The 26,573-nt window shown below is 41.4% G+C and overlaps 1 protein-coding gene across 1 annotated transcript in view; it reads right to left on the reverse strand.

Moving 5' to 3' along the window:
- Nucleotides 1–1,262: 1,262 nt before the first annotated feature.
- snrnp40 (small nuclear ribonucleoprotein 40 (U5)) overlaps nt 1,263–26,573 on the reverse strand; it is a 32,806-nt gene continuing 7,495 nt past the window's right edge. Inside the window, exons 2-10 of the mRNA XM_063035074.1 lie at nt 24,956–25,085; nt 19,008–19,101; nt 16,453–16,618; nt 15,321–15,443; nt 10,861–10,981; nt 6,857–6,939; nt 6,079–6,140; nt 5,257–5,360; nt 1,263–3,933 (exon numbers count right to left, since the gene is read on the reverse strand). Of these exons, the coding sequence (XP_062891144.1) occupies nt 3,884–3,933; nt 5,257–5,360; nt 6,079–6,140; nt 6,857–6,939; nt 10,861–10,981; nt 15,321–15,443; nt 16,453–16,618; nt 19,008–19,101; nt 24,956–25,085 (933 nt within the window). The 3' untranslated portion in view covers nt 1,263–3,883. The remainder of the gene's footprint in view (nt 3,934–5,256; nt 5,361–6,078; nt 6,141–6,856; nt 6,940–10,860; nt 10,982–15,320; nt 15,444–16,452; nt 16,619–19,007; nt 19,102–24,955; nt 25,086–26,573) is intronic.

Below are 26,573 nucleotides of genomic sequence, written 5' to 3' on the forward strand. Positions count from 1 at the left end.
TACTGCAATTTCAGTCAGAGCTATGTAATTACGAGCTCAGCATGCAGTAGCAGCAGTACAAGCCACTCTTGGTGACTTACATTAATGTATATTAGTTGGATGGCTGTGCTATGGTTCGTGTTCAACTTGAGGGAAATAAGTATTCATCAGTAGAGTGCAATAGCTGGCAGTGGGATTTCACTGCTGGTAATTGATCTGATATGATGAGAAATGACGCCGTCTGATCGATTAGGAGAACATCTCTGTCAACAAGTATTTTGAATTCTTGAAGCTGAACACAAATATAATTTCAGACTACTTGAATAGCCTAGGAATTTGGGGGAAAAAGAAATTAACTTTTATTGAATATAATGTGTTAAATTGACGCTTTGCAATATTTCAACTAAATGTAATGCCCTGGTTCATTTTTATTTCTGTTATGCCGTTCTGTGCGAGCTGCTTGTTTTTCAGCTTATGTTTGGGCTTCTGTTGTAGATAAGAGATAGAATTGTGTGCCATCCAGTTAGGATGGTCAGATTAAGGGAAGGTTTGTCTGGTGAGAGACACTAAGGTTGGGCTTGGGGCTTTTGTTAGAGAGAAGACGTTGGAGAGAAGAGGTCATAGGATCAGACCTGGAGCGGGACTGTGATTTGACAAAGCCTGGGGTGATCAATGGAGGAGCGGCGATGGGGAAACCGTGAGCTCCAACTTGTGCACATCAGAATGTTTTATTAAAATAGGCCCTTCTTTTTGTTCTTTCTTTACTATCCCTTTAGACCATTTAATTGTATGCCGTATACTTTGTTTTTTCATGGCATTTATTTGTAACAGGGTGACAAATTACACAGCATCCACATAAACAGGAGGTTTTGGGGCAACCGAGGAAACAAGAGTGCTTCACAAGCTAAAAATGTTTTGATTTTTGTTTGTACTCAGCATCTTAGGCTTTTTAAGTGTTCTACAATAATCATCCAGCGTTGATAGATTCCAGCCGCCCTGATTCCGTTTCTCCATGACCACAATGTCCTAGTGAAACCTTTCACTGTGTTCGTCATTGACAGTGCCAATATTTGCAGGGAATAAGTCTAAATGGGAATGCAGAAAATGAATCTTTAGGGACATGTTGCACTTCATGGTTTTGTATGCTTGAAGCATGTTGTCAACCAGCTGCATGTAGTTTGGTGCTCTGCAGCTGCCAAGAAAATTTTCAACAACATCCTTGAATGCCTTCCTTGGGATTTTCTCCAGTCCCATGAGATGTTCTTTGAAGAGCCTGGTATTCAATTTCAAAGTTCAATTCAAAGCACATTTATTATCAAAGAATGTATAAATTATACAACTTTGAGATTGGTCTGCTTACAGGCAGCCACAAAGCAAGGAACCTGAAAGAACCCAATTTAAGAAAAAGACCAACGCCCCAGTGCCCACAAAGAATAAAAAACAACAAATCATGTAAACAAATAGAAGCAAGCAACAGCAGTATTCCAAACCAAATTGAGTCCTTAGATCTAAAACCTCTGGAGCAGCCTGGAATAGGCCCAAAACCTCGGTATTCAATTCATCATATTAGCAGGGCACATCACCACAAAGTTCGCAGACACGAAGCACAGCAGCCAGGGGAAGACTCACAGCCTTAGTGTCATAGAGAGGAGACCCCAGATCCATTCTGGGCCTAGATTTCGCTGCCAGAGAAGTCCCTCTCGAACTCCCCAAATCAGCTTGGCATCTAGAACATATCCAACTTCACCCGACCCTTGACACCCTGCCTTCCAGTCTATTTGGAGCGGCGTTTAAATGATCCGAACTGCGTATTGTATCTTGTACCCTTCCGCGGCAAATCGCTTTGGCCCTAGAACACGCTGCCCAGCAATTTGCTTATGATCTGGATTTTGTTGCCGAAGAAACCGTTCTTTACAATTACAGCACGGAAACAGGCCATCTCAGCCCTTCTAGTCTGTGCCGAACTCTTACTCTCACCTAGTCCCACCGACCTGCACTCAGCCCATAACCCTCCATTCCTTTCCTGTCCATATAGCTGTCCAATTTAACTTTAAACAACATCGAACCTGCCTCAACCACTTCTGCTAGAAGCTCGTTCCACACAGCTACCACTCTGTGAGTAAAGAAGTTCCCCCTCATGTTACCCCTAAACTTTTCCCTTTAACTCTCAACTCGTGTCCTCTTGTTTGAATCTCCTCCACTCTCAATGGAAAAAGCCTATCCATGTCCACTTTATCTATCCCCCTCATAACTTAAAAAACCTCTGTCAAGTCCCCCCTCAACCTTCTACGTTCTAAAGAATAAAGATCCAAGTTGTTCAACCTTTCTCTGCAACTTAAGTGATGAAACCTGTTCTTGGCACCACGTCTTTGGTAGCGCCATCTTAAACCAGCAGTTGATGACCTGTTTGATGTGTGGACCATCAAAAATGACCTCTTTAATCTTGGCATCAGTTATCCCAACTTAAATTATGAATTGAAATAACAAATATAGACAATTTCAAAAAAAAGGTACATGGCAGGAAAACTTCATGGCGATTATCATTATTAGCAGACCAAAATCCATAAGATACACCCAAAAGTATTCAGGAGCAAAACCTTTGTTGTCCAGTGTATTCAGTCATTCATTACTGTCACATGCCAGAACAGAACCATATCTAAAGAGTTTGAGCAAAAGGCCAAAGACAGACAACTCCATACATTCGCTTCTCAATTCTGAGGCTGCTCCCAAGAATTACCTGACAGACTTGTAGGTATCAATGTGAAAGGTCTTGTAGAATTGACATGTGTGCATCTTTGTCACATTTTCCAGTCAGACTGACTGCAGCAGTTTTATTCTTGTTTTCAATTGGAGTGGCCTGCTAGCCTTTGCAATGGCCAGTAAAGAATTAAGCATAGGCAAGAGATACTGTAGATACTGGAAATAGAGAGCAATACATACAATGTGCTGAAGGAGCTCAGCAGGTCAGGCAGCATCTATGGATGAGAATAGAGAGTGGACGTTTCAGGCAGAGATCCTTTATCAGGACTCCTGAATTAAACATATTGATGTACCTTCTGAGTTTTAAGGAACAATAACATCAAGGTAATAACTGCAAGTCTTTTTTAAAAAAAAAATCATCACAGAAGCAAGCTCTTTGACAGAATTTAAAATCCCCAGCTGGTGCGGCAGTATTTTAACTCGCGTTGCCAAATTATAAACGAAAATCAAAAGAAAAACTGGGAATGTAGATATCAAAAAAATATAGAAAATGCTAGAAATATTTAGGTCAGGAGGCACTTCTGGAAAGAATTCTGTTACAGGGTCTTCAACTTGAAGTGTTAACTCTGGTTCTCATTAAATGGATGCTGTCTGACCTGCTGAATGCTTCTAGCATTTTCTGCTTCCGTGCCAGATCTTAAATTAGAATTAACCAATTGTAGAAACGAGATTCCTTCAAGAGGATATGATTATATTCTATCATTAATACAAACTAGTAATTAGTTAAGAGTCCAAAAATATAAAACTTCTAGATAATGTACTCGTAATGATGATTATTCTATTTAATCATTTAGATATGAAGGATCTTTTCATAAGATATACACTGTTCACAGCAACTTCCAGTCAGTTTTAAGCAAAAGAAACAACAATTTATTTCTTCAGAATATAAAAAGATCTATACAGTTATTATATAAAAGTGAACATGGGCTAGACTTTACAAGAACAGAAACTGTGTGGATTCAGATTCTGTAACAAAGACCCTTCATTCGTGTGGCTGGTGCACAAACGACCAGAAACTCAGTTGATTGTATACACGTTTTTTTTCTTTAAACTTGGCATTACTTTCTTTCTTGGGATTCAAACAGTTTCTGGGCACCATGCAGATAGAAGTCAGGTGAAGTTCCTCTGCACAAACTGTTCCTCTTTATTGTATCTCTCCAAGGTAGAGCCTTTTATCACTGGAGGCTGACAGAACTGATGGAATAAAACAGAAAGTTGATCTATCACTGCTACACAAAAGCTTCACTGAATAGCAAAATAAGTTCAACATCACTAGAGCTACATTATAATAAGCCACACAATTCTGGCATAAGATTACTCTGCTTTTGCTGAAAAAAAATTCAATACATAAATTTTAAATCATATATCCCTAATTCCTTAAGCTATTCAACAGCATTTTCATAAACTTCTTTATTTAATGAGATACAGTGCAGAATAGGTGCTTCCATTCACGCCGCCCAGTAATCCCCCGATTTAATTCTAGCCTAATCATGGGAAAATTTAAAATGACCAATTAACCTACCAACTGGAATGTCTTTGGACCGTGAGAGGAAATCGGAACACCTAGAGGAAACCCACGCGGTCGTGGGGTGAATGTACAATCTCCTTACAGGCAGCAGCAGGAACTGAACCTGGGTCCCTTGTTGCCCTACACTACCATGCAGATGAGTCAAATACTGTATTAATTACATCTAAAGCCTGATTTATACTACTGCGTCAACACGACGCCGTAACGACCTACGCGTGCTGTGAGCATTTATACCTGTGCGTTGGTGTGTCTGCGTCGCTCTGCAATTTGCGCATGTCACGCATGCGCACACACCTGCCTGTGCAAGGCATCATGGTCATGGTAGTCTTTCTCAGGGTAAACAAGAAGCAAGCATCTTTTTTCGCAGAAGCAAAATGTGTCCTCCGTAATTACGGAGGTCTGTAAAGCTTTATGGAAAGCATTGCAGCCCGAGTTCCTTCCCTGCCCTCGCCCAATGGGAAGCTATTGCAGTGTAGGATGAAATGCGATGTTACCAAGCGGGCCAATCACAGTTCTTAAGGTCTGCGTTGCTGCGACGCGCGGTTACATTTTGGGAGAGGTGCCTGTCGCAGCAACGTAGGCTCTGGCGTAGGGATCCGTGGCGGCTTTGTGTAGGGTTTGCGGTGACGCAGTACTTACGGCATCGCGTTGACGCAGAAGTATAAATCAGGGTTAAGAACAGTCAAAATTGAATCTAGGATTTCAAAGTTCTCTAAACAAACTCAGCTTGTGGTTCAGAGATCCCTGCAGCATGAATGACATTAGGAAACTTTTGCAAATTCACAAAGGTTTCATTTATCAAACATATTTCACACTGAGGTCTTTTAAAGTGCTTCCTGGCCAATCAATTCAAGTAAGGTGGGACACAGTCAAGAAGTCATCTGTGTTAGAAGGCAGGAAACAGACACTTGCCCCATTTCAGCAGTAACATGCAGCATCTCAGAACCTTAGCTGAATTTGTCTAAAAGCATCCCAATAAATCAACTTACTGATAGGTTCTTCAGGGTGAAATGCCACCTCATTCACTGAGCCTGCATGTCCTGGTAACTTGTATAAAATTCTTCGTGATGTTGTATCCCAGACATAGACAAATCTGGAAGAAACAATGCCAACATTCACTGTGGATTCAAAGTTTCAATAGCATTCATTTATATTGATTTAATATAGTGAATATCACTCAGGTGCTTCAGTCTAACCAGACAAGAAGAGCCATGTTTAAAAATCACAGCGATTTTTGGCAGATGCCAGAAGGCTTGGAGAAATATAGCTCTTTAAGGATAATCCTCAAAATGAGTACAGTGACAAATGCAGAGGGATTTTGGCAGCTTCAGCTCCAGCAGGTGACACCCAAGGGAACAGAAGGTATCAGAGTTGATGTTGAAGATTACATAGAGGGAGGGTGAAACCAAGACTGATTTGAAAACAGGAAATTTTTGACACAGTAAGTTAATGAAACAGACATATGTGCTTTGCCAATAAAAAACGACTGATATCTAATTTACTTTTTCATACTTTAACCTAATCTACATATATTCCTCAACTTTAAGATCAAAGCTTTAGAACTTGTAGACTTTCACCACACTGTGCTACTCATTTTGCAATAGATTTCACCACTTTGCAAATGAAATTTAAATTAATTTCATTCACCCAGTTTTCCTGACCTTCAGAGGATGCTCTAAATACAATTCAGTCAACAGCGAAACAGTACAACCAAACATAATCAGGTCCAATGACTGATCAGAAGTTCTCACTTCACAAACCAAATGGAAGTGAATAATAATAAATGGATAAGATATAATCAATGTGTTCACCTGTCTGCGGATCCAGCTGCTATTTTGCTTCCATCAGTTGACCATGAACATCTCAAGAGGTTCTACAAGAAATTGCATAATGTCATTTGGGCATAACTATATTCCAGAGAGACCCCACCTTGCACCAGTTAACTAATAATTCAGAGCAACTTATTCCAAATATTAGAGATATAGAATAAAATACTCCATGATCTACAGCACTTGCACATGTTACCAAGTCAGAAATCATTCAGAATATAAGGTATTGGAGCAGAATTAGGGCATTCAGCCCATCGAATCTGCTCAATCACTTGGTCATGGCCGACCTATTTCCCTTTCAACCCCTTTTGCCCTGCTTTCTCCCCGTAATCTTTCATGCCCTGACTTGTCAAGAACCTATCAACCTCCACCTTAAATACACCCACTGACCGGGCCTCCACAGCCACCTGCAGCAATGAATTCCATAGATTCACCACACTCTAGCTAAACAGATCCCTCATCTCTGTTCTAAATGGTGGTCCCTATATTTTGACTTGAGGTTGTGCCCTCTGTTCCCAGTCTCATCCACTATAGGAAATATTAAGTGTTGATTGTAATCAGCTATGATAATCAAAGTAAGAGTAAATAACCCGTGTTGTTTTCATTTGTTTTCCCTTTTCTGGAGTAAAGGGTAACTGCAGAAAGGGAAACTTCCAAAATGACAGACTAAATCCCTGCTTACTATTCTCAAAGTACATTTGTCCCATTAAGTTATTTTTGATTTCCCAAGCCCACACAGTTTTAAGATAAAGGCACCTACCTTTTCAAAGTTGTGCACGTTACCCTGGAATATTTTTACACATCTCTCTTTCGGAGCGAATGGTCGCACATCCCAAACTCTCACTGCAAATCAAATCAGACTACAATTGACTTTTTCTTCCAATACAGAAATACTTCTTGATAAAAATATAGCACAAATACTGAAGACTCCAGCAACCTCATCCACCACCTGTACCAATTTACATAGCACACACAGGTGAAAACAAGATGCAAGGAAGCATCACTCCCCTCACCCTGTACATTTGGTTCAGCACGATTTGGAAGTTAGCTGGTCTTACTGTGTTGAGCTTTATCAATCACAATAGAACCACTGGAATGGAAGCTACATTTGGTCTTGATGGCTCTGCAGTAGGAAGGAAAAACAATAGTTCCCATTTCATATTTTGATGCACTTATTCTAGCTAAGTCTACATAGATATCCAGACAAGGATAACCATATGCCAATGATGGAAATCCTAAACAAAACCAAGTGCTGGAGGTAGTGAAGAAGAACTCGTGCAGCATCCATGGGGGAGTCATCCCAATCGATGTTCCTCGTCAATTATTTTTCATCAGAATTGGAGAAGTGAGAAAACTAGCATGTTGAGTTGCAGAGAGGAGCAGAGATGGACAGAACTTCCAGTGATAGAATGCAGAGGAAGATTGTGAAGGAATAGTAATCACTTCAAAAGCAGCTGTTCAAGACAAAGAGATAATAAAAAAAAAGCCTTGATACTCTGAGTGGATGGGGAGAGGATGTTTCCTGTGGTGGGAGAGTCTAACACCAGAGGACACAGACTCAGGATAGAAGGTTGTCCTTTTAAAACGGAGATGAGGAGGCATTCCTTTAGCCAGATTGGTGAATCTGTGGAATTTGTTGCCAAAGGTGGTTGTGGAGACCAAGTCTTTATGAAGTTGTTAGATTCTTGATTGATCAGGGCATTAAGGAATATAGGGAGAAGGCAGGCAGGGGCTGAGAAGAAAAGTACAGCAGACTCAATGGGCCAAATGGCCTAATTCTGCTCCTATATCTTATGGTCTAAAACACATCTGAAACATAAAAGTACAATCTGTGAAGATGAAAGGAAGATTGTAATCTAAAATTGTTCGATTCAGTATTAAGTACAAGTTGCAATATGCTCAGAAAGAAAATGAAGAACTGTCCCACAAACTGAAAGAGAGGTCAGAGTGAGAGAACTGAAGTGACAGGAAGCTTGCAATCACGCTGGATTGAACAGAGGTATTCTGCAAAGTAATCATCAAATCTATTGCAGTTTCTCTAATTTATAGGTGACCACTTTGAGCGCTAAATGCAATATTAGCAGCCTGAATCACTGCTGATAAAGTCAATGAATTGCTGCTTCACCCAAAAAAGAATAGTTAAAGGACAAGTATTACATGCCCGTCAATGGATGGGAAGGGAAGTGGTTGAAGGATTTGGAAAAGTACAGCCAGACAAGCAAGAAACTGGAAAGGGGCAAGTGAATCATATGGTGGAATCCTGATGGAGGTGACAGAAATTATGGAGAAAGATTTGTTGAACGTAGAGTTTAGTTGGAGGTTTGGTGAAGGCAATGAAGACCCCATCTGTGTTCTGACTGGGAGAAGAGGAGCCAAGAGCAGAAATTTACAACATTTATCAAATTGAAGTTGCGAACCCAGCAGGCTATGGCAAGGAGTAAAAGCAATGGTTAAGGGAAAAGCCAGACACCTTAATACCTCAGAAAAGACAGAGGAAGTTAGTGAATGGAATAGCAACAGTGATAGCTGGTGAATTCCATTGTTTGTTATAGGAAGCAAGGTGGAAGGTGCTGTGGAGAGAGTTGCACTAATTTTTCCTAATGAAGGATACATCGCAACTTTATAAAACTCTGGTTAAGCCACATCTGGAGTATTGCATACAGTTCTGGTCGCCACACTGTAGGAAAGATATTGAGGTTTTGGAGAGGGCGCAGAAGAGGTTTACCAGGATGCTGGTTTAGAGGGTGTCTGAGGCTGGACAAACATGGGTTGCTTTCTCTGGAGTGCCAGAGGCTGAGGGGAGATCTGACAGAGGTTTATAAGATTATGAGAGGCATAGGTAGAGCAGATAGGGAGCATTTTTTTCCCCCTAGGGTAGAAATGTCTAATACCAGACAGCATGCATTGACGGCGAGAGGGGTTGATTCAAAGGGGATGTGAGGGGCAAGTTTATTTTACTCAGTGCTGATGCCTGGAATGCACTGCCTGGTTGGTAGAGCCACATACATCAGAGGCTTTTAAGTGATGTTTAGACAGGCACCTGATCATGAACAACAGGAATTCTGCAGATGCTGGAAATTCAAGCAACACACATCAAAGTTGCTGGTGAACACAGCAGGCCAGGCAGCATCTCTAGGAAGAGGTGCAGTCGACGTTTCAGGCCGAAGGGTCTCAGCCTGAAACGTCGACTGCACCTCTTCCTAGAGATGCTGCCTGGCCTGCTGCGGTCAGCAGCAACTTTGATGTGTGTTACCTGATCATGAAGATGAACATTGTGTAGGTAGGAGTTAGTGTTTGGGTGTTTTTGATTTGCTTTTAGCCGGTTCGGTACAACATTGTGGGTCAAAGGGCCTGTTCCTGTGCTGTACTGTTCTATGTTCTAAAGAGATTAGAGATATCAAGGAAGGGAATGGAAAATTCAGATATGGACTATATGAAAATGAGGGAAATGTGAAAACTGATAGCAAAGATAATTAAATTTAAATGAAATACTAGCAAAGGAAGCAGTACTTATACAGTTATTGATGTCACAGAAGAATCAGGGATGGAGGTCTGAGTAAAACTGGAAGGATCCTAACAGGGGTTATTACCCCATATCCATAGAGGCTGTTTTAGCTTGGGCTACGCAAATTCCCATAGCTACACCTGCACCTAGGAGAAAGTGTAGTTGAATCAATTATATATTGCATTGCTCCTTTTTCTTCCAACTTTTTCTAGTGCCAAACTGCCAACTATAAAAGAAATGGCTCAGTACAATTGATACCCATGGACCTGCACATCAAAGTGGAGACACTGGCAATGGGTAGAAAATTAGTTGCACCACAAGCAGAATGCAGAAAATGACAGTAACGTGTAATGGGTTCTTGTAAGTCATCAAGACCTTAAATATGCAAGTATGATTTCTGGTCTACACAGATTTGCAACTGGTTGGCAACAGTTGGGCACATGAAGGACAACAGAAAAACACTCAGAAAGCACTTGACTCCATGAACTTGCTGTCGTTCTTTCTTGGGATAGAAGTGATTCTAGATTCCGGAGCTATTCCAGGATGTCAGTTTATAATCTAGGCAATACATCGGTACAATACTTACTGAAAGTACTGTCATTACTAGGGAAGATTGTATCTGAATCATAGGATTTATAATTGGGAATACTCTGTCTTAAAGTACAGCAAAAGCAGATTCATCAGTTAAAGTTCAAAACTGAATGAAGCTGAAACTTCAGAGAAAGAACAGTCAAAGCAGATATTTCCAAAATGGAATTGGCACAGACACCTTCACTCAACGCTCAATGACATTCTATTTGTGCGATTCTGAGAGCACATTTTCTGTCTAAAAACTGCCTTCTTAAAGGGGAACGTCGACTCAGACCATGAGAGGCCTGCGTCGGGCATTTTCATGCCTTACAAGGCGCAGATTGGAAGTCTGTGTGGGGCGCCACTCCTCACACAGACTAGAGCAATGTGTGGTTAAGTGCCTTGCTCAAGGGCACAAACACGCTGCCACAGCTGAGGCTCGAACTAGTGACCTTGAGATCACTAGACGAACGCCTTAACCACTTGGCCACATGCCCAACACTTAAAAAGTGAGGCAATTCAGTGGATATGAGGAGATCTGATGGGATATGAACAGGATGTGGCAAACTACTGAATGACAAGAACTTTTTCCACACAAGACTTCCAAACTAGTCACAGAATCATTCGTAAGTTACTGATTTTATACTCCATAGTCACTCATCCTTCCTGTTAAAATACATTTTTATTACCTGTATTATCCATAGAATTAGAAAGAAGGTAAGAGCCATCTCCACTGAGAGCCAAACCAGTCACCGAGTCTGTATGACCACGCATGGTATAGATTAACTTGTTCTGTCGGAGGTCCCAAACCTAAATAGAAAAGTTCAGATCAAAGTTCAAAGTATATATTAAAGTATCATTTATTATCAAAGTCCACTGTATATACAGTTTACAACCTTGAGATTCGTCTTCTTACAGAAGCTACAACACAAAGAAACAGCATAGAACATGTTTAGTTATCAGTAGGTAATGTAACACAGCAATATTTTAAAAATCTACCATTGCTATTTTTGCTGTACTTTACATTACCTGCAAAGTGACTAAGTATTTTAAAATCACTTATTTTGCAGTTAAAACTTTGGATTTTGCATCATGTAACAGGAATGTGGAAATCTCCCTGACAAGTCACAAACCTACAGTACTGTCCAACTGTTTTTTTTACATAAAAAAAAACAACTTTTACAACATATAAAGTTAACCTGATCAATGTACATCCAAACAACAATTCATGCACGGATTTTTCATTTTTGGCAGGAGTTCTGACTTATTTTTGAAGAGTTTTATTAATTATTCAGAACAGCACTGCAAATAAAATGGCCTAGATTGTGATTATTTTAAGATGTTCATAACCAGGAGTTCTCTGAGATGCCTTCACACTTATTCACCCATTTCCCTTTTAAAACATTAGTGACAGGTAGAGAAAATGAAAAACAAATTGACAGACATTTGTATGAGACTGCAGATGATAGGGCAAAATTGCAGTCAGTGGAATGAGCAGCAGCGTAATATGAGGACAAAATTGGAAAGGTTGACAAATGAAGGACTGAAGATGTTATATTCGAATCCATGCAAGAATAAGGTAAATGATCTTGTAGCGCAGCTTGGTAGGTGTGATATTGTGGGCATCCCCGAGTCGTGGCTGAAAGGATATCATAGTTGGAGCTTAACATCCAACAATACACATTGTATCAAAAGCACAGGCAGGTAGGCAGGGGATAGCATAGCTCTATTGGTAAAAAGTGAAATCAAATCGTTTGAAAGTGACATAGGATTGGAATATGTAGAATCCCTGTGGGTAGTTAAGAAACTGCAAGAGTAAAAAGACCCTGATGGGCCTCTTAAAAGTAGTTAGGATGTAGGCTACAAATTTCAACAGGAGACAGAAAACACATGTCAAAAGGGCAATGCTACGATAGTCATGGGGGATCTCAATATGCACGTGTATTGGGAAAATAAGGTTGGTGTTGGATCCCAAGAGAGAGAATTTATAGAAAGCCTACGAGATGGCCTTTTACGAGCAGCTTGTGGTTGAGCCCACTAGGGGAAAGATAATTCTGGATTGGGTGTTGTGTGATGAGCCAGATTTGATTAGGGAGCTTAAGGTAGAGAAACCTTAAGGGAAAATCTTGTCTGACAAGTCTACTGGAATTCTTTGAGGAAATAACAAACAGGATAGGCAAAGGAGAATTGGTTGATGATGTGTACTTGGAATTTTAGAAGGCCTTTGACAAAGTGCCACACATGAGGCTGCTTAGTAAGATCATTGGCTGACTGGCAGGAAGCAAAGAGAGGAAATGAAGGGAACGTTTTCTGTTTGGTTGCCGTTGACGAGTGGTGTTCTGCAGGGACTGGTGTCGGGGCTGCTTTTTTATTAAATGTTTTACGTCAATGATTTGGATGATAGAATTGATGGCTTTGTGGCCAAGTTTGTGGATGATACAAAGATACGTAAGTGGAGGAGGAGGTAGTTTTGTGGAACTAGGGAGGCAGAAGGACTTAAAGACAGATTTGGAGAATGTGCAAAGGACTGGCAGATGGAATAGTATCAGGAAGTGTATGGTCATGCACTTTGGTACACAGAAGTGTAGATATTTTCTTAATGGGCAGAAAATTCAAAAACCCAGGGTACATAGGGACTTGGGAGTCCTCATGCAAGATACCCTAAAGGTTAACTTGCAGGTTGAGTTGGCAGTGAGGAAGACAAACGCAACGTTGGCACTCATTTCTAGAAGGCTGAATATAAAAGCAAGAATGTTGTGCTAAGGCTTTAAGGCACTGCTGAGGCCCCACCTGGAGTAATGAGAGCAGTTTTAGGCTCCTTATCTAAGAAAGGATGTGCTGACATTCGAGAGGGTTCAGAGGAGATTTACCAGAATGATTCTTGGAATGAAAGGCTGATCGTATGGAGTGTTGGATGGCTCTAGGGCTGTACTTGCTGGAATTTAGAAGAATGAGAGGGGAACTCATTGAAACCTATCAAATGCTGAAAAGCCTCAATAGAGTGGATGTAAAAGGGATGTTTTCTTTGGTGAGGCAGTCAGACACCAGAGGGCACAGCCTCGGAATAGAGGGATGTCCATTTAGAACAGAGATGACGAGGAATTTCTTTAGCCAGAGGGGTGAATCTGTGGAATTTGTTGCCACAGGCAGCTGTGGGGACAAAGTCATTGTGTGTATGTGAGACAGAGATTGATATATTCTTGATTAGTTCTTGAAAGGTTATGGGGTGAAGGCAAGAGAATGGGGTTGACGGGGAAAAATGGATTAGCCACGATGAAATGGTGAAGCAGACTTGATGGCCTGAATGACTTGATGACTGAATGAAATGGTGAAGCAGACTTGATGGCCTGTATTATGATTTTATGGATGAGTTTAATCTTATTCATCCATAATAACTGCACACTTTTGACAGAGGATTTTGTTTTACAATATGGAGTGGTTAACTGAAAAATAATTTTCACACCATTAATTAGGCCAGGCATTGACCAACTCCAAAAAGAGGGTTCACTACTTACCCTGGGCATTCAATGGCATTACCTAGTGCCCAATGCCAACATCCTGGGTGAGTGCGAGGGGCACCTACATGGATGAGCAGGTACACCACATACCAGAAAATGAATTACTGGACTGGAGCAGCAAGTTAAATACTGTAGCCACAGGAGCAGATCAGAGGCTGGGCATCCTGCAGCAAATGACTTGGCTCCTGACACCTAAAAAACCTTTCAGCCCATTCACAAGGCACAAATCAAACATGTGACGGAGGTGTGCAGCTCCAATCACACTTCTGAAGCTCAAAACTATCCAGGATGAAGCAGGCATCATGATGATTCAATCCCTCCTCCATCTGAACACAGTCACCATAGAGTGTGCCGTCTATAAAATATAATGTAGTTACTTGCCTTGGCTGCTCTAACACCACCTTTCAAATTTGCCACTACAACCAATAACAATCGTTTCAGGCATATGGGAGCAACACTACCAGCAGGTTCCCCTTCAATTTACAAACCACAGTAACCTGTAAATACATCACCATTCCTTCAGAGTAACTGGGTCTGAGCCCTGGATCAGAGCTGCGGCGTCTAAATCCAGATGAAATAAAGAGGCTAACCACCACCTCCTCAAAATAAAATTGTATTCCCATGGTAGCCCCCAAAGAAGAAGCTGCAGAAGATCGTAAACACAGCGCAGCACATCACACAAATCAATCTTCCGTCCTTGGACTCACTTTACACCGCACGCTGTCGGAGCAGTGCTGCCAGGATAATCAAGGACACGACCCACCCAGCCAACATACTTTTCGTCCCTCTTCCCTCCAGGAGAAGGCTCAGGAGCTTGAAGACTCGTACGGCCAGATTTGGGAACAGCTTCTTTCCAACTGTGATAAGACTGCTGAACGGATCCTGACCCGGATCTGGGCCGTATCCTCCAGATATCCGGACTTGCCTCTCGGTTTTTTTTTGCACTACCTTACTTTCCATTTTTCTATTTTCTATTTATGATTTATAATTTAAAATTTCAATATTTACTATCGATTTGTAATCCAGGGAGCGGGAAGTGCAGAATCAAATATCGCTGTGATGATTGTACGTTGTAATATCAATTGTTTGGCGACAATAAAGTATAAAGTACTGTAAACCCCTTTCAGAAGTGTCCTTGCTTAGTAATTGGACAAGATGATTAAAAATGTAGCTAGCACCCCACATTGCAGAACAGTATTGTATTAAAACCTCAGCTAGCTATTGGAATTTTTCTTTGAGGAATCAACATTCCCAGAAGCAATTCATCAGCAAGACAGCTTTTGAGAAACACACATGGCTTGTCCTACCTGGCGTCACAGCTGTGGAACAGGTTTTAATAATTACCATTATAACACGAGAGCACTGGGAGATCATTCAGCTAGTTAGAAATGGAACTGAAATATTTATTGAGGAATGATCTGAAGCAGCCATTATACCTGATGAAACTAATCTCAAAGAGAATGCTGATGTTCAACAAAGACTGAACCAAGAAAATTTGAGGAATATAGGGTTATTTTACCAAAAGTAACAACCAAATAAATCCAAAACTCAATATTTGTATTTTTATTAACCCTGTTAACGAGTTCAATTTTACTTTCTTGTGCAGATATTTACTCCAAAATGCATCTTACCTTAATGTCATTATCAATGCCACCAGAGATAATCTGATCACTTGTGTCGTTAAACGTTGTTGCTAGTACTTGATATGTGTTTTGAAATGTATGGATTGCAGCCTTCTTCCTGATGTCCCACAGCTAGGTTCAGGAAAATAAGTGCAATTTAGTTGTGACATACATTCAAAGTAACAAAAGTTGCAAAGTCAAGAAGAAACACTCCTTTGGAATTCTTTATAATTTGCTATTAAAGCACAATCTTCTTCTCACATCATCTTTTATGAATACCATTTTACAACCAATATATCTTTCACATTTCCTCTTTTCTTGGCAGCATTAACCTTTTTAATGTTACAGCTCTACAGTCAGCTAAGATTTCTGGTACTTGTTCAAATGGTATTTCCTGATGTACAAAGCCAGATAGTGGGCATCCTTAGGATTACCTGCCACAACCATACAGATCTCATTTTTAACATTTTTTTTCTTGGCTGCGTACGTGCGAGTCTGTGCGCGTCTGTGTGTGCGTGATGATGTCTTTTTCATGGCTTTTACAAAGCACAAAGCAAGAGAGAGACTGTGGCGCGCCACTCCTCACACAGACATTTACTCAGTATTTTCCGTTTATTTTACGAGGACAAGTTGCGATCTCGACACTCAACCTGGCACGGATGGAAAGCGTACTCGGGAGCGGACCCGACTAGTTTCAAACCTGGGAACCTCCGCTCCCGGGTCCGGCGACAATGTCATTGCACCACCAGCTGGCCCCAACTATACAGATCTCATCTTACCCAATATAAATCAACTAGTGGAAATTAAAGTTACAACTATCCTTCGCTCCTTAATTTGTGTACCTCAGTCAATTGTAACTTGAACAGAACTGTAGTTCCACATTTCCAAATTCAACATAGACCCAAAGCAGAATCTAGAACATGTCTAGTCTGTGCAACTCAGACATTCATTGATAAACTCCATCAGCAGGGCTCAATTATTCAGGCATAGAAGTAGAGGGTATTTCTTTTGTGCTATTACGTATTCAGTCCTTCTGAACTTCTGAACAAAACCATCGAATTTTTAGCTTTGCAAGGTTTCTGTAAACGATTAGGCTGGGAAAAAAAAAATCAGTGTGCCTCAAATGTTAAATTGTGATCACCTTCACTGTTCCATCATCGCTTCCTGTACAGACTAACTGTGGTCCCCGTCTGGCTGGATAACATGAGTTCACAAAGGATGTGTGGCCTTTTAGCCTCTTGATTCTTTCACCCGTTTCACTGTCCCACACTGCTACAGTTTTGTCTGTTGACGCTGAAAAAAGCATGCTGGGGGATAAAACAAATCACCGTAAGTTCATGTGTAAGGGGTTTCTTCTTTTATGTTTCTGTGTAGGCTAATTAAAATGGCTTGTTATGTTAACTGCTGGGAAAGTCCTCCCGCTAGGAGTTTGTTTGGATTATGTTACTGATAAGAGGGTGAACAAACCAATTGGGATAGCTGTTATTCTTTCTGTGTGTCTGGAAGTTATTGTGATGCGCGGGTTTTTGGGGGGGGGAAGGGGGAAGGGGGACAAGGCGCTGTGAGTCGGCTAACGGGGTCGGAACCCCATCAGGAGTCCGAGGTCCAGGGTGTTCGGCAAGGAGAGGAGATGGAGACGGAGACGGACTCGTGTGGAGCGTCTGGTCGACCACCGCTGTTGGTCCCAGGCGGCAGGTCAAGGTGGCCTGAGGGGATCACAGGGTGAAGAAGGAGGGTCCTGACCTCCAACTGTTTGTGCACGAAGAGATTGAACTTTGATAAGTGTGGCGCCTTTTATTTTCCTTTTATATTTTATTCTCTATTAATTATATAGTTCCAGTAATATGTATAAACTGTAATTCATTTAATCATATCTGGTGTATTGTCTGTTATTTGGGCTGGGTGGGATACATCACACAGCATCCACACAAACTAATTACCCAGTTTGGCGGGGCCGAGGGCTGTTTCCCTAGACGACAGTGAGCTGAGCAACCCTGAGGCGTGCCGGGGGGGCTACAGATGCACAACTAGGCCAGGAATTAAACGGGAGTAGGTGAAAGGGGGAAGTGGATATTTTTATTAAAGGCACTATACACTTTACTTAAGCTGATGAAACTTAGCCTTCTCTTTTTAGGATTTTGTTTACTGCCCACTGCAATACCGTTCAGCCCAAAGCTCGAAGTGCCTATACTACGCTGGCAGAGATGTGAACACGTGAATAGGCGGCACAGTAGCGTAGAGGTTAGCACAACGCTTTACAGTATCAGCAACCCGGGTTCAATTCCTGCCGCTGTACGTTCTCCCCGGTGCTCCGGTTTCCTCCCACAACCGAAGGCTGGTAGGTTAATTGGTCATTGCAAATTGTCCTGTGATTAAACTCAGATTAAATCGGGGGGTTGCTGGGCAGTATGGCTCAAAGGGTTGGAAGGTATCCAAGCTGTATCTCGATAAATGAAATGAAATGTGACTCATTCTGTATTCAAAACTCCGGAGGCAATAGAGTGTAATGGAAAAACAAATCTCATGAGAGGTCATCAATCAGTAATGGTAACTGTGTTTTCCCCCATATATACTGCTTAATACGAAGATTATCAGCTTTTGACATTACTTAATACAAGGGGATACAACTTGTAGACTTGCTGTCTCTCAGCCACAGCAACCTAGTTTCAATCATGAGCTCCAGCACTGACTGCTTGGAGTTTTGCATATTCTCCCGATTTCTTTGTTTTTCCCCATATTTTAAAGTCAGGCAAGTTGGTAAATTGTGCCGAGTGTGAAGGGGAATAATACAACTTGATGGGACTGAGGAGAAAATGGGGGGGGGGGGGGAGAAGAGAGTTGAAATGCAAGATGAGACCAATAAAGGATGAGGGTAAATGGCTGCTTGACGGCCAGTGGAGAGGACGTTTCCTACAGTGTGGGAGTCCGGCACCAGATGGCACAGCCTCAGAACACAAGGCACAGAGGTGAAGAAGAATTTGTAGTTAATCTGTGGAATTCACTGCCGCAGACAGCTGTGGAAGCTAAGTTATTAGAGAGGATGTTTGCTATAGTGGAGGGAGATTAGGACCAGAGGGCACAGCCTTAGAATACAAGGAACAGAGATGAAGGGGAACTCATTGCCACAGACAGGCTGCGGGGGCCAAGTCATTGGGTATACTCAAGGCAGAGTTGGATAGGCTTTTGATTAGTCAGTGTGCCAAAAGGAGAAAGCATGAGAACGTGGGGTTGAGAGGGATAATAAATCAGCCATGATGGAATAGCACATGGGCCAAATAGCCCAATTTTGCTATGTCTTATGGTCTAAATGACATGATAATAAGCTAAAGTAGTTTGATGCCAAATTTTAGACTGTGTGAAGGAGGGAAGGCAGAGAAATTCTTGCATAATCTTAAGATCCCCCAGTTGGTGAAATCAACAAAGTGAGGAAAGTTAAAAGTGAGGCATACTACATAGTACATTTCTTTAGTTATATGAATTAGTTCAAGGCAACTAGTATTTTCTTAGAACTAAAAATTGCAACAGTTTTAAAGGAAAGTACAACTTAATCAGACTAGAACGTTAGACTTCAATCCGAGTTCATCCTGAATTTTAGAGGGAAAAAAAACCACACACTACACATTGATGCAAAACTATTTCTATTAATAAAGAAAACAGGCCTCTTCATTGTGAGAATGAAGTATAGTGTTACAGTACCTGCCATCTGTGTTATAATGCAATTCCATGACTGCTCCACTATGGCCTTTCAATGTAGCAAAATTATCACAGTCTCCATAAACATTCCAAAACACTGAAACAGAAGAACAAGAGACCATACATCATACCACATGGCCTTTGGGACTTTCCAAACATCAGCAGCCTGCAGGTAGACTAAATCCAAAGTAAGAAAATTTTAAAAATTTAACACGTTAGAGTGATTTTTGGGTTTAGGTCATTTACATTTAGCAAATGGCTTTGGCTACCAGTCTTCTACCTTTGAATATGTATTGTGGATTTTATTTGGAGTGCAGGTCTGAACAATGGATTCCTAAAAGCTGTGAATCCCAGTCCAGACGATGCTGGCATCTGTGGTATGCATGCGAATCAGGCGGTGTGAAGTTTGTACGTAGTTTCAAAAGAAAGCATTGTCTATACTTTGTAAATATAGATTCCTTTGTGTTTAGCACATAAAATATCGAGCCCCATGTTAGGCCAGCAGACCTTTCCGCCGAAAGTGTCTCCATATGATGCCTACTGTACCTTGTTTTGTCAAATAAAGAAGCTGCTTTGTATCTACCAATAATTTCCTCTGGTGATTTCATTCACTCAACAACACAATTTTAACAGAAACTCCAAGTACCAGAAAAGCTTTAAATCATGTGATGTTCTCAGGTGAAAAAAAAACTACCTGGATGTTCACATGCTGCCAAAACACTGCAAGAATCCTATAGGCCAAAACTCTGTGCATCTGCAGCAGCGAATTGAGTGTTCTTTCTGTTCTCCTCTCCCTCTACTCTCCAATCGTTCTGTTTAGGTCTAATTTCCGTCAAAGGCATATTCGCGTTTTTGGCACCTTGGTTTGATTTGAGCTGACATTTGTACACATTTAAATCTGTCATGTCACCTCGAACCAATGTAACCTCCACAGCTTTATTTCTAAATCCTTCTTGAAGATAGCAGCATTCATGGCAAGATCTGGATCTCATGTCCATCCTAATTTCCTCATAGTTAATGGAATCGATTCACCATTTCTAAGTAACTTAAGTGCACAGACTTCTAAGATTTCAGTGAAAAAGCATATGTTTACAAGTTACTGTGGAGCAACAAATTTTCCTGAGCATTTCAATCTTGGGTTCTTTCCGAAAACTTTAGGAATATACAGATTTGCATTTGAAGATACCACACAGTACAGCCACAGAGCACAGGTTGTGGAGGGAATCACTGTGGTCAATGCTCACAGGATAGCTCTATTTGGTCACCCTGCATCGCCACAATATTTGATTGCCCAGTTATTTTTGGTTCAATGGTAACCCCCAGGAAATAAATGTGCAAGCAGGAGACACAACCTAGTGATTCAGCTGAACATTCTGGGGGCGGGGGGGGGGGTTAAAATTTTGATGATATTTTAGAATTTAACATCTGCCCTTCATGTTCATATACCTGGCGTGGAAGTTACCTAGCAGCCAAAGAGGGAAGATTGCTTGGGTCTTGCTGCACATGGGACACAGACTACTGCGTCATCTGAAGTGCTACAAATAACATTTGAACACTGTACTTTGAATATCATGGAGGAAAGACTATTGGTTCAAAGAGCACCGCAATGATTTTGAGATGACTAGCACCCAACAATTATAACTTCCTTACTTTAGTGCTTGGAACTGTCCCTCAGAGTGCTTTTCCATCAATGCCTGTTTATTTCAGTTTTACCAGGGCATTGTGAAACAAGGCTCGATTAAATGCAGGTTGGACTTTGCCCTCCAAGTCAGACAATCCAATGTTCAAGTCCCACGATAGATTCACAAGGGCGACCTCCAGTGTAGTATTGATGCAGCACTGAACTGTCACAAGTGCCGTCTTTCAGTAGTGAGACACAAAATCAACACCATCTATTCCCTCAAGCAGATGTAAAGGAGTCTAATCTACTAGCTGGGTTTGTCTTCAATGACATCAAATCACTCAATTAATGTCTCTAAAATTCACTCGGTCCATTTCTGACACCTCCCTCCCCTATCTCAATCTCTGTCTCCATCTCTGGAGACCAGGATCAATTACAAACCTATTGATTCCCACTGCTAACTTGACTATACCTCTTCCCACCCTGTCTCCTGTAAAAGTGGTATTCCCTTTTCGTAGCTCCTTTGTCACCACTGCATGTTCCCAGGATGTGGCTTTCCTTTCCAGTAAGATCAGAGACATCTTTCACAGAACTGGTTTTCCATTCTTCCACCACTGAAGCTGCCCTCACCCACATCTCCTCCATTTCCCAAACATCTACGCTCACTCTATCTTGCCACCACCTTCAGTGATAAAGGGTTCGTCTTGTCCTTGCTTAGCACCCCATAAGCCTTCTCATCCAACACACCATTCTCCACAACTTCCATAATCCTCAAAGGGATCTCACCACAAACACGTCTTTACCCCGCCACCCCGCCCCCACCACTCTCTGCTTTCCACAGGGATTGCTCCCTCCATGATTTCCTTGTACATTTGTCCCTCCTGGCACTTATCCTTGCAAGTGGCCAAAGTGCTACACCTGCCCATACACCTCCTCCCTCACCTCCATTCAGGGCTCCAAAGAGTCCTTCCAGGTGAGGCAACACTTCACCTGCTAATCTACTTGTGTCGACTACTGTGTCCGGTACTCATGATGCAACTTCCTCTACACTGGTGAGATCCATCGTAAGTTAGGTGACCACTTCATCGAGCACCTCCGCTCTGTCTAAAGCGGAACCTCCTGGTGGCCAAGCATTAAATTCAGATTCCCATTCTGACGTGCCGGTCCACGGCCTCCTCTTGTGCCTGAAGAGGCCACATCAGGGTGGAGAAGCAACATCTGGGTAGCTTCAACCTGTGGGCATGAATATCAATTTTGCCCCTCTCCTGTTCTATTTCCCATTCTGTCTCCCTACCTCTTCTCACCTGGCTATCACCTCCCCCAGGTGCCCCTCCCTCCTCCTCTTTCTCCTATGGTCCACTCTCCTCTCCTATTAGATTCCTTCCTCTCCAGCCTTTTACTTTTCACATCCACCTGACTTCATCTATCACTATCTAGCTAGCCTCCTTCCCTCCCCACTTTTATTCTGGTGTCTTCCCCCCCCCACCCCTTCTTTTCCAGTCTCGAAGGGCCACGACATGAAACATCGACTATCTATTCATTTCCACAGATGCTGCCTGATGTGCTGAGTTCCTCCACCTTTGTACAGGTGTTGCTTTGGATTTCCAGCATCTGCAGAATTTGTGTTTTTCACTTGTCCTTTGTGTTTAGGATCACTTGACAATTTTTCACATTGTAGAGTGGATGGCTGTACACATTAAATAAATCAGGGGAGAAACAACACCCTTGTCTAATGTCTCTCTTGATTTTCGTAAACTGACTCACTTCTCCATCTATTCTTACAGCGGTAGTTTGTTCCATTAGGCGGAGGTCTTTCCAATCTAGATCTAGAGTTTCCTGTAATATTTCGAATAACTTATTGTGTTTCACTTTATCAAATGCTCTTGTGTAGTCGATAAAACAAACAAATCTTTTTGCACTTGTTGAAGAAAGTACAAAAGTGGGTCAAATCAATTGCAAAAAGACAGAATGTATGCTGATATCCAAAAAGAAGAATCCTATCTGCAGGCTGAGAATAAATGGGGAAGACATAAAACAAGTACAGAACTTTTGCTACTTAGGAAGCTGAGTGACATCAGACGGCAGATGCGACATGGACATCAAAAGAAGAATAAGGATGGCAAAAGTCACCTTTACGAGAATGAAGAGTATAGTGACCAACACTAAACTAGGCATGACAACCCGCCTTAGAGTACTGAAATGTTACGTTTATCCAGTTATGTTATATGGCTCCGGATGTTGGACAATATCTAGTAACATGAGGAAAAGAATTAAAGTAGCAAAGATGTGGTTTTTGAGGATGCAAAGAATATCATGGACGAAACGAATATCTAACAAGGATGTCAAGAACATAGCAAGCACAAAAAGAGAAATAATGTATGAGATCATGAAAAGGCAATGTAACTTCATTGGACATATGATTAGGAAAGAGGAGTTAGAATGCACAGTAATTATGAGAAAGACTGAAGGGAAGAAAGAGGAAAGCAAAGACAAGTGATGATGGAGACAGCAGCCAGAGAACTGGAAATGAATACCAATGAATTGATCTACTTGACCCAAAACAGGAGTGTATGGGCCATGGCAGTCAAAGCTCAAAATGGACATGGCACCTGATAATGATGATGAGATTGGATGGTAGTGTTCTGGCAAGTTTCGGAGCAGGTTCAGAGGCATGTTTGTAGCAGCTCTCAGCCAGGACGTTGTCACGGGAACAGCCTTTGTTGTAACATGCTCAGTTGCTTCTTGATTTTGTAAGAAATGAGCCAATTATCAAAGGCTAGCTTTTCTGGTGCTAGACACTTAAAAGGATGCAAAGGTGGATTTCCATCTCTGACATTTCTGACAGAAGACAATTTTAAAAGCTTCAAATCTGTCTTGTGTTTCAAAGAGAATATTTAAAATATTGCCATCAGGGATATTTACTGTTTTGTTTCAAATATGCTCAGGGTATTTGCAAAGGAGCTTTTATAAGAGTCACAATTTATCAGCCGAAACTAGTCTTTATACAACTAACAATAATCCTTCACAAGTGCTGCACAGCTCAGTATCACCAGGGACAAGACGAAATAGACAAAGCTCTGTATTTGTTCTTCTGGGTATTTTAAACATTTAAGTGTGTCGGTAAACAATTTCCCCCCCTCAGGAATACAATGTCAACCAATAAACCCATGGCTAATTACTTTGATTTTCCTACATTTGAGAACTCCCTTGATTCTAGTCCTAAACACTCCATCCACATCTTCGGGGAGAGATTGCCCTGGATTAGCCACAGAGTGGTGAATCTGTGGAATTCATTGCCACAGAAGGCTGTGGCAGCCAAGCCATTGGGTATACTTAAGGCAGAGGTTGATAGATTCTTGATTGGTCAGGGCGTGAAGGGTTATGGGAGAAGGCAGGAGATTGGGGCTGAGAGAAATGGATCAGCCATGATGAAATGGTGGAGCAAACTCAATAGGCCAAATGGCCCATTCTGCTCCTATATCTTATGGTCTTATGGATTTATGCTAATCTTCTGTGCAAAAGTGTTTTGGCTATTTAATTGATAGGGAATAAAAATGTTTAAAACTGCACTCCTGATTCACTTTAATACATCTTTTTTGAGAGACTATATCTATCAAATCAGTTATCATTCGGAGCATCTTAATTAGAGCAATTTTACCATAACTCACATGAACAGGAATTTATCTAGCCCCTTATTAACTGTTTAAAAACACTGTGACATTAAACATAGGTGCCATCATGGGTGGCCGCACGAGCAGCTAGTGCACATCACAAGTCCTGGTTATGCGACCACTGACATCAGGCAGACAATCTCTTTAGAGTACTGATAATGGCTGGGGTCACCCATCCTGTAAAGACACCGCCCAGAAGAAGGCAATGGCAAACCACATCTTTAGAAGAATTTGCCAAGAACGGTCATGGTCAGGAGACTATGATCACCCACGTCATACAACACGGCACAGCACTTTTACCTTTGGTCATTTTTTTCTACCAAACTACACTAAAGCTCACATCACTACCATAGTTACAGAACTGCACGACATCCGTTTCTGTTCTTGCACTCATTATAAAAGGTACAATGACTTGCCTTGAATTCAAAGTTGTATGGCTGATACTTGGATCATCAAATTCACTGTAATAACACCAAAGAATGATTCTTAAACTTTGGTGATTATTGGTATAATGGGACAACTGCCTTGCCATTAGTGAAATACTTAGCCCTGTACAAGCAGTTCCAGAATATTAATTTCAATTATATCTACCAAATACTATAGCTTATAATAACAGTAGAAAGTTCAAAATGAAAAAATAATTGATTTATTTTACTTACAGATGAGTCTGTCAAATCCTGCAGATGCCAGTGTTGATCCATTTGGGTGAAATTTACAACAATAAACTTCTCCCTCGTGACCCGTTAAAAGCATTATAGGAGCTTGAAGACTCGATGTTCTCGGAGGACCCTAAGATTGGCATAAAATCATAAAGAAAATAGTATTTTTATCCACACCTTACTAATTATGGAGAAAGCACAACAGTGCCTCTACTTCCTCAGGAGTCTGTGGAGATTCAGCTTGTCATCGAAAACCTTGGCAAACTTCTATAGATGAGTGCTGGAAAGTGTGCATTACAGCCTGGTATGGGAGCACCAACGCCTTTGAGCGGAAAATCCCACAAAAGGTAGTGAATTTGGCTCAGAACATCAAGGGCGAAACCCTCCCAACCATTCAGCACATTGACATGAAATGTTGCCGTAGAAAAGCAACATCCATCTAAGATCCTCACTACCCAGGCCATGCTCCTTTCTTGTTGCTGTCATCAGGTAGAAGGTACAAGAGCCTTAGGACTCACACCACCAGGTTCAAGAACAGTTACTACCCCTCAACCATCAGGCTCTTGAACAAAAAGGGGATAACTACACTCATTGAAGGACTCTTACCTCGTTACTTCATGCTTGTTATTTAATGCTATTTATTTATTATCTGCATTTTGCAGTTTGTTTACAGCTCCTGTTTACAGTTACTGTTCTATAGACTTGCTAAGTACAGCTGCAAAAAAAGAATCTCCGAGTTGTATGTGGTGACATGCATGTAGTCTGATAATAAATTTTACTTTGAACTAATGACTTCCATCACTCCAAAGATCTTGCATGGACTGCACAGGCCAAGGGAAATTGATCTGTGATCTTCCAAATAAATTTTTTTTGCAAAGGGCCCCAACACAGATTGGGTGGCCTCTTTGCAGAATACCTTGTTCCACTCTGCAAAAGGTATCTTTTAAAAAATTTACTGACATACAGTGTAGAATCGGCCCTTCGAGCCGCACCACCCTGCGATTCCCCAATTTAATCATATCCTAATCACGGGACAATTTACAACAACCAATTAACCTGCTAACCAGTACGTGTTTGGACTGTGGGAGGAAACCGGAGCACCCGGAGGAACTCCATGTAGTCAAGGGGAGACGTACAGGCAGCGGTGAGAATTTAACCCAGATTACCTGTACTGTAAAGCACTGTGCTAACCACTAGGCTATGGTGCCACCCCTAAGCTCTCAGTTATTTTCGCCTTAATTCTCCATCCTACTCACATGGCTTTTGGCTTCAGCCTCCCAGATTGCTCCAAGAAAGCCAACCTCATGTTTGAAGAACAGCATCTCATGGACCAAGTAGGCCTATTACAATCCTTGGAGCTTAATATTCAGGTGAACAATTTTAGATAACACCCTTTATTTCCCCTCTCTTCCCCAAAAGATGTGGCTATACTCTTCGTTCAATTATTCTATCATTTTGTCCCAACTGCTAATTTTTCTTTATTAAAATGTAATTGTTGATAATTTTGACTGCACCCTATTACTGAAACTATCTTCTCTCCATTTCCCCTTACTGCAACTAAAAAAGTGTTTATTCACTATCAGTTCTGAACATTAAACCAAAACAACTATTCTGTTTC

Source organism: Mobula hypostoma, chromosome 28 (genome assembly GCF_963921235.1).
Source record: "Mobula hypostoma chromosome 28, sMobHyp1.1, whole genome shotgun sequence".
NCBI classification, from domain to species: Eukaryota; Metazoa; Chordata; class Chondrichthyes; order Myliobatiformes; family Myliobatidae; genus Mobula; species Mobula hypostoma.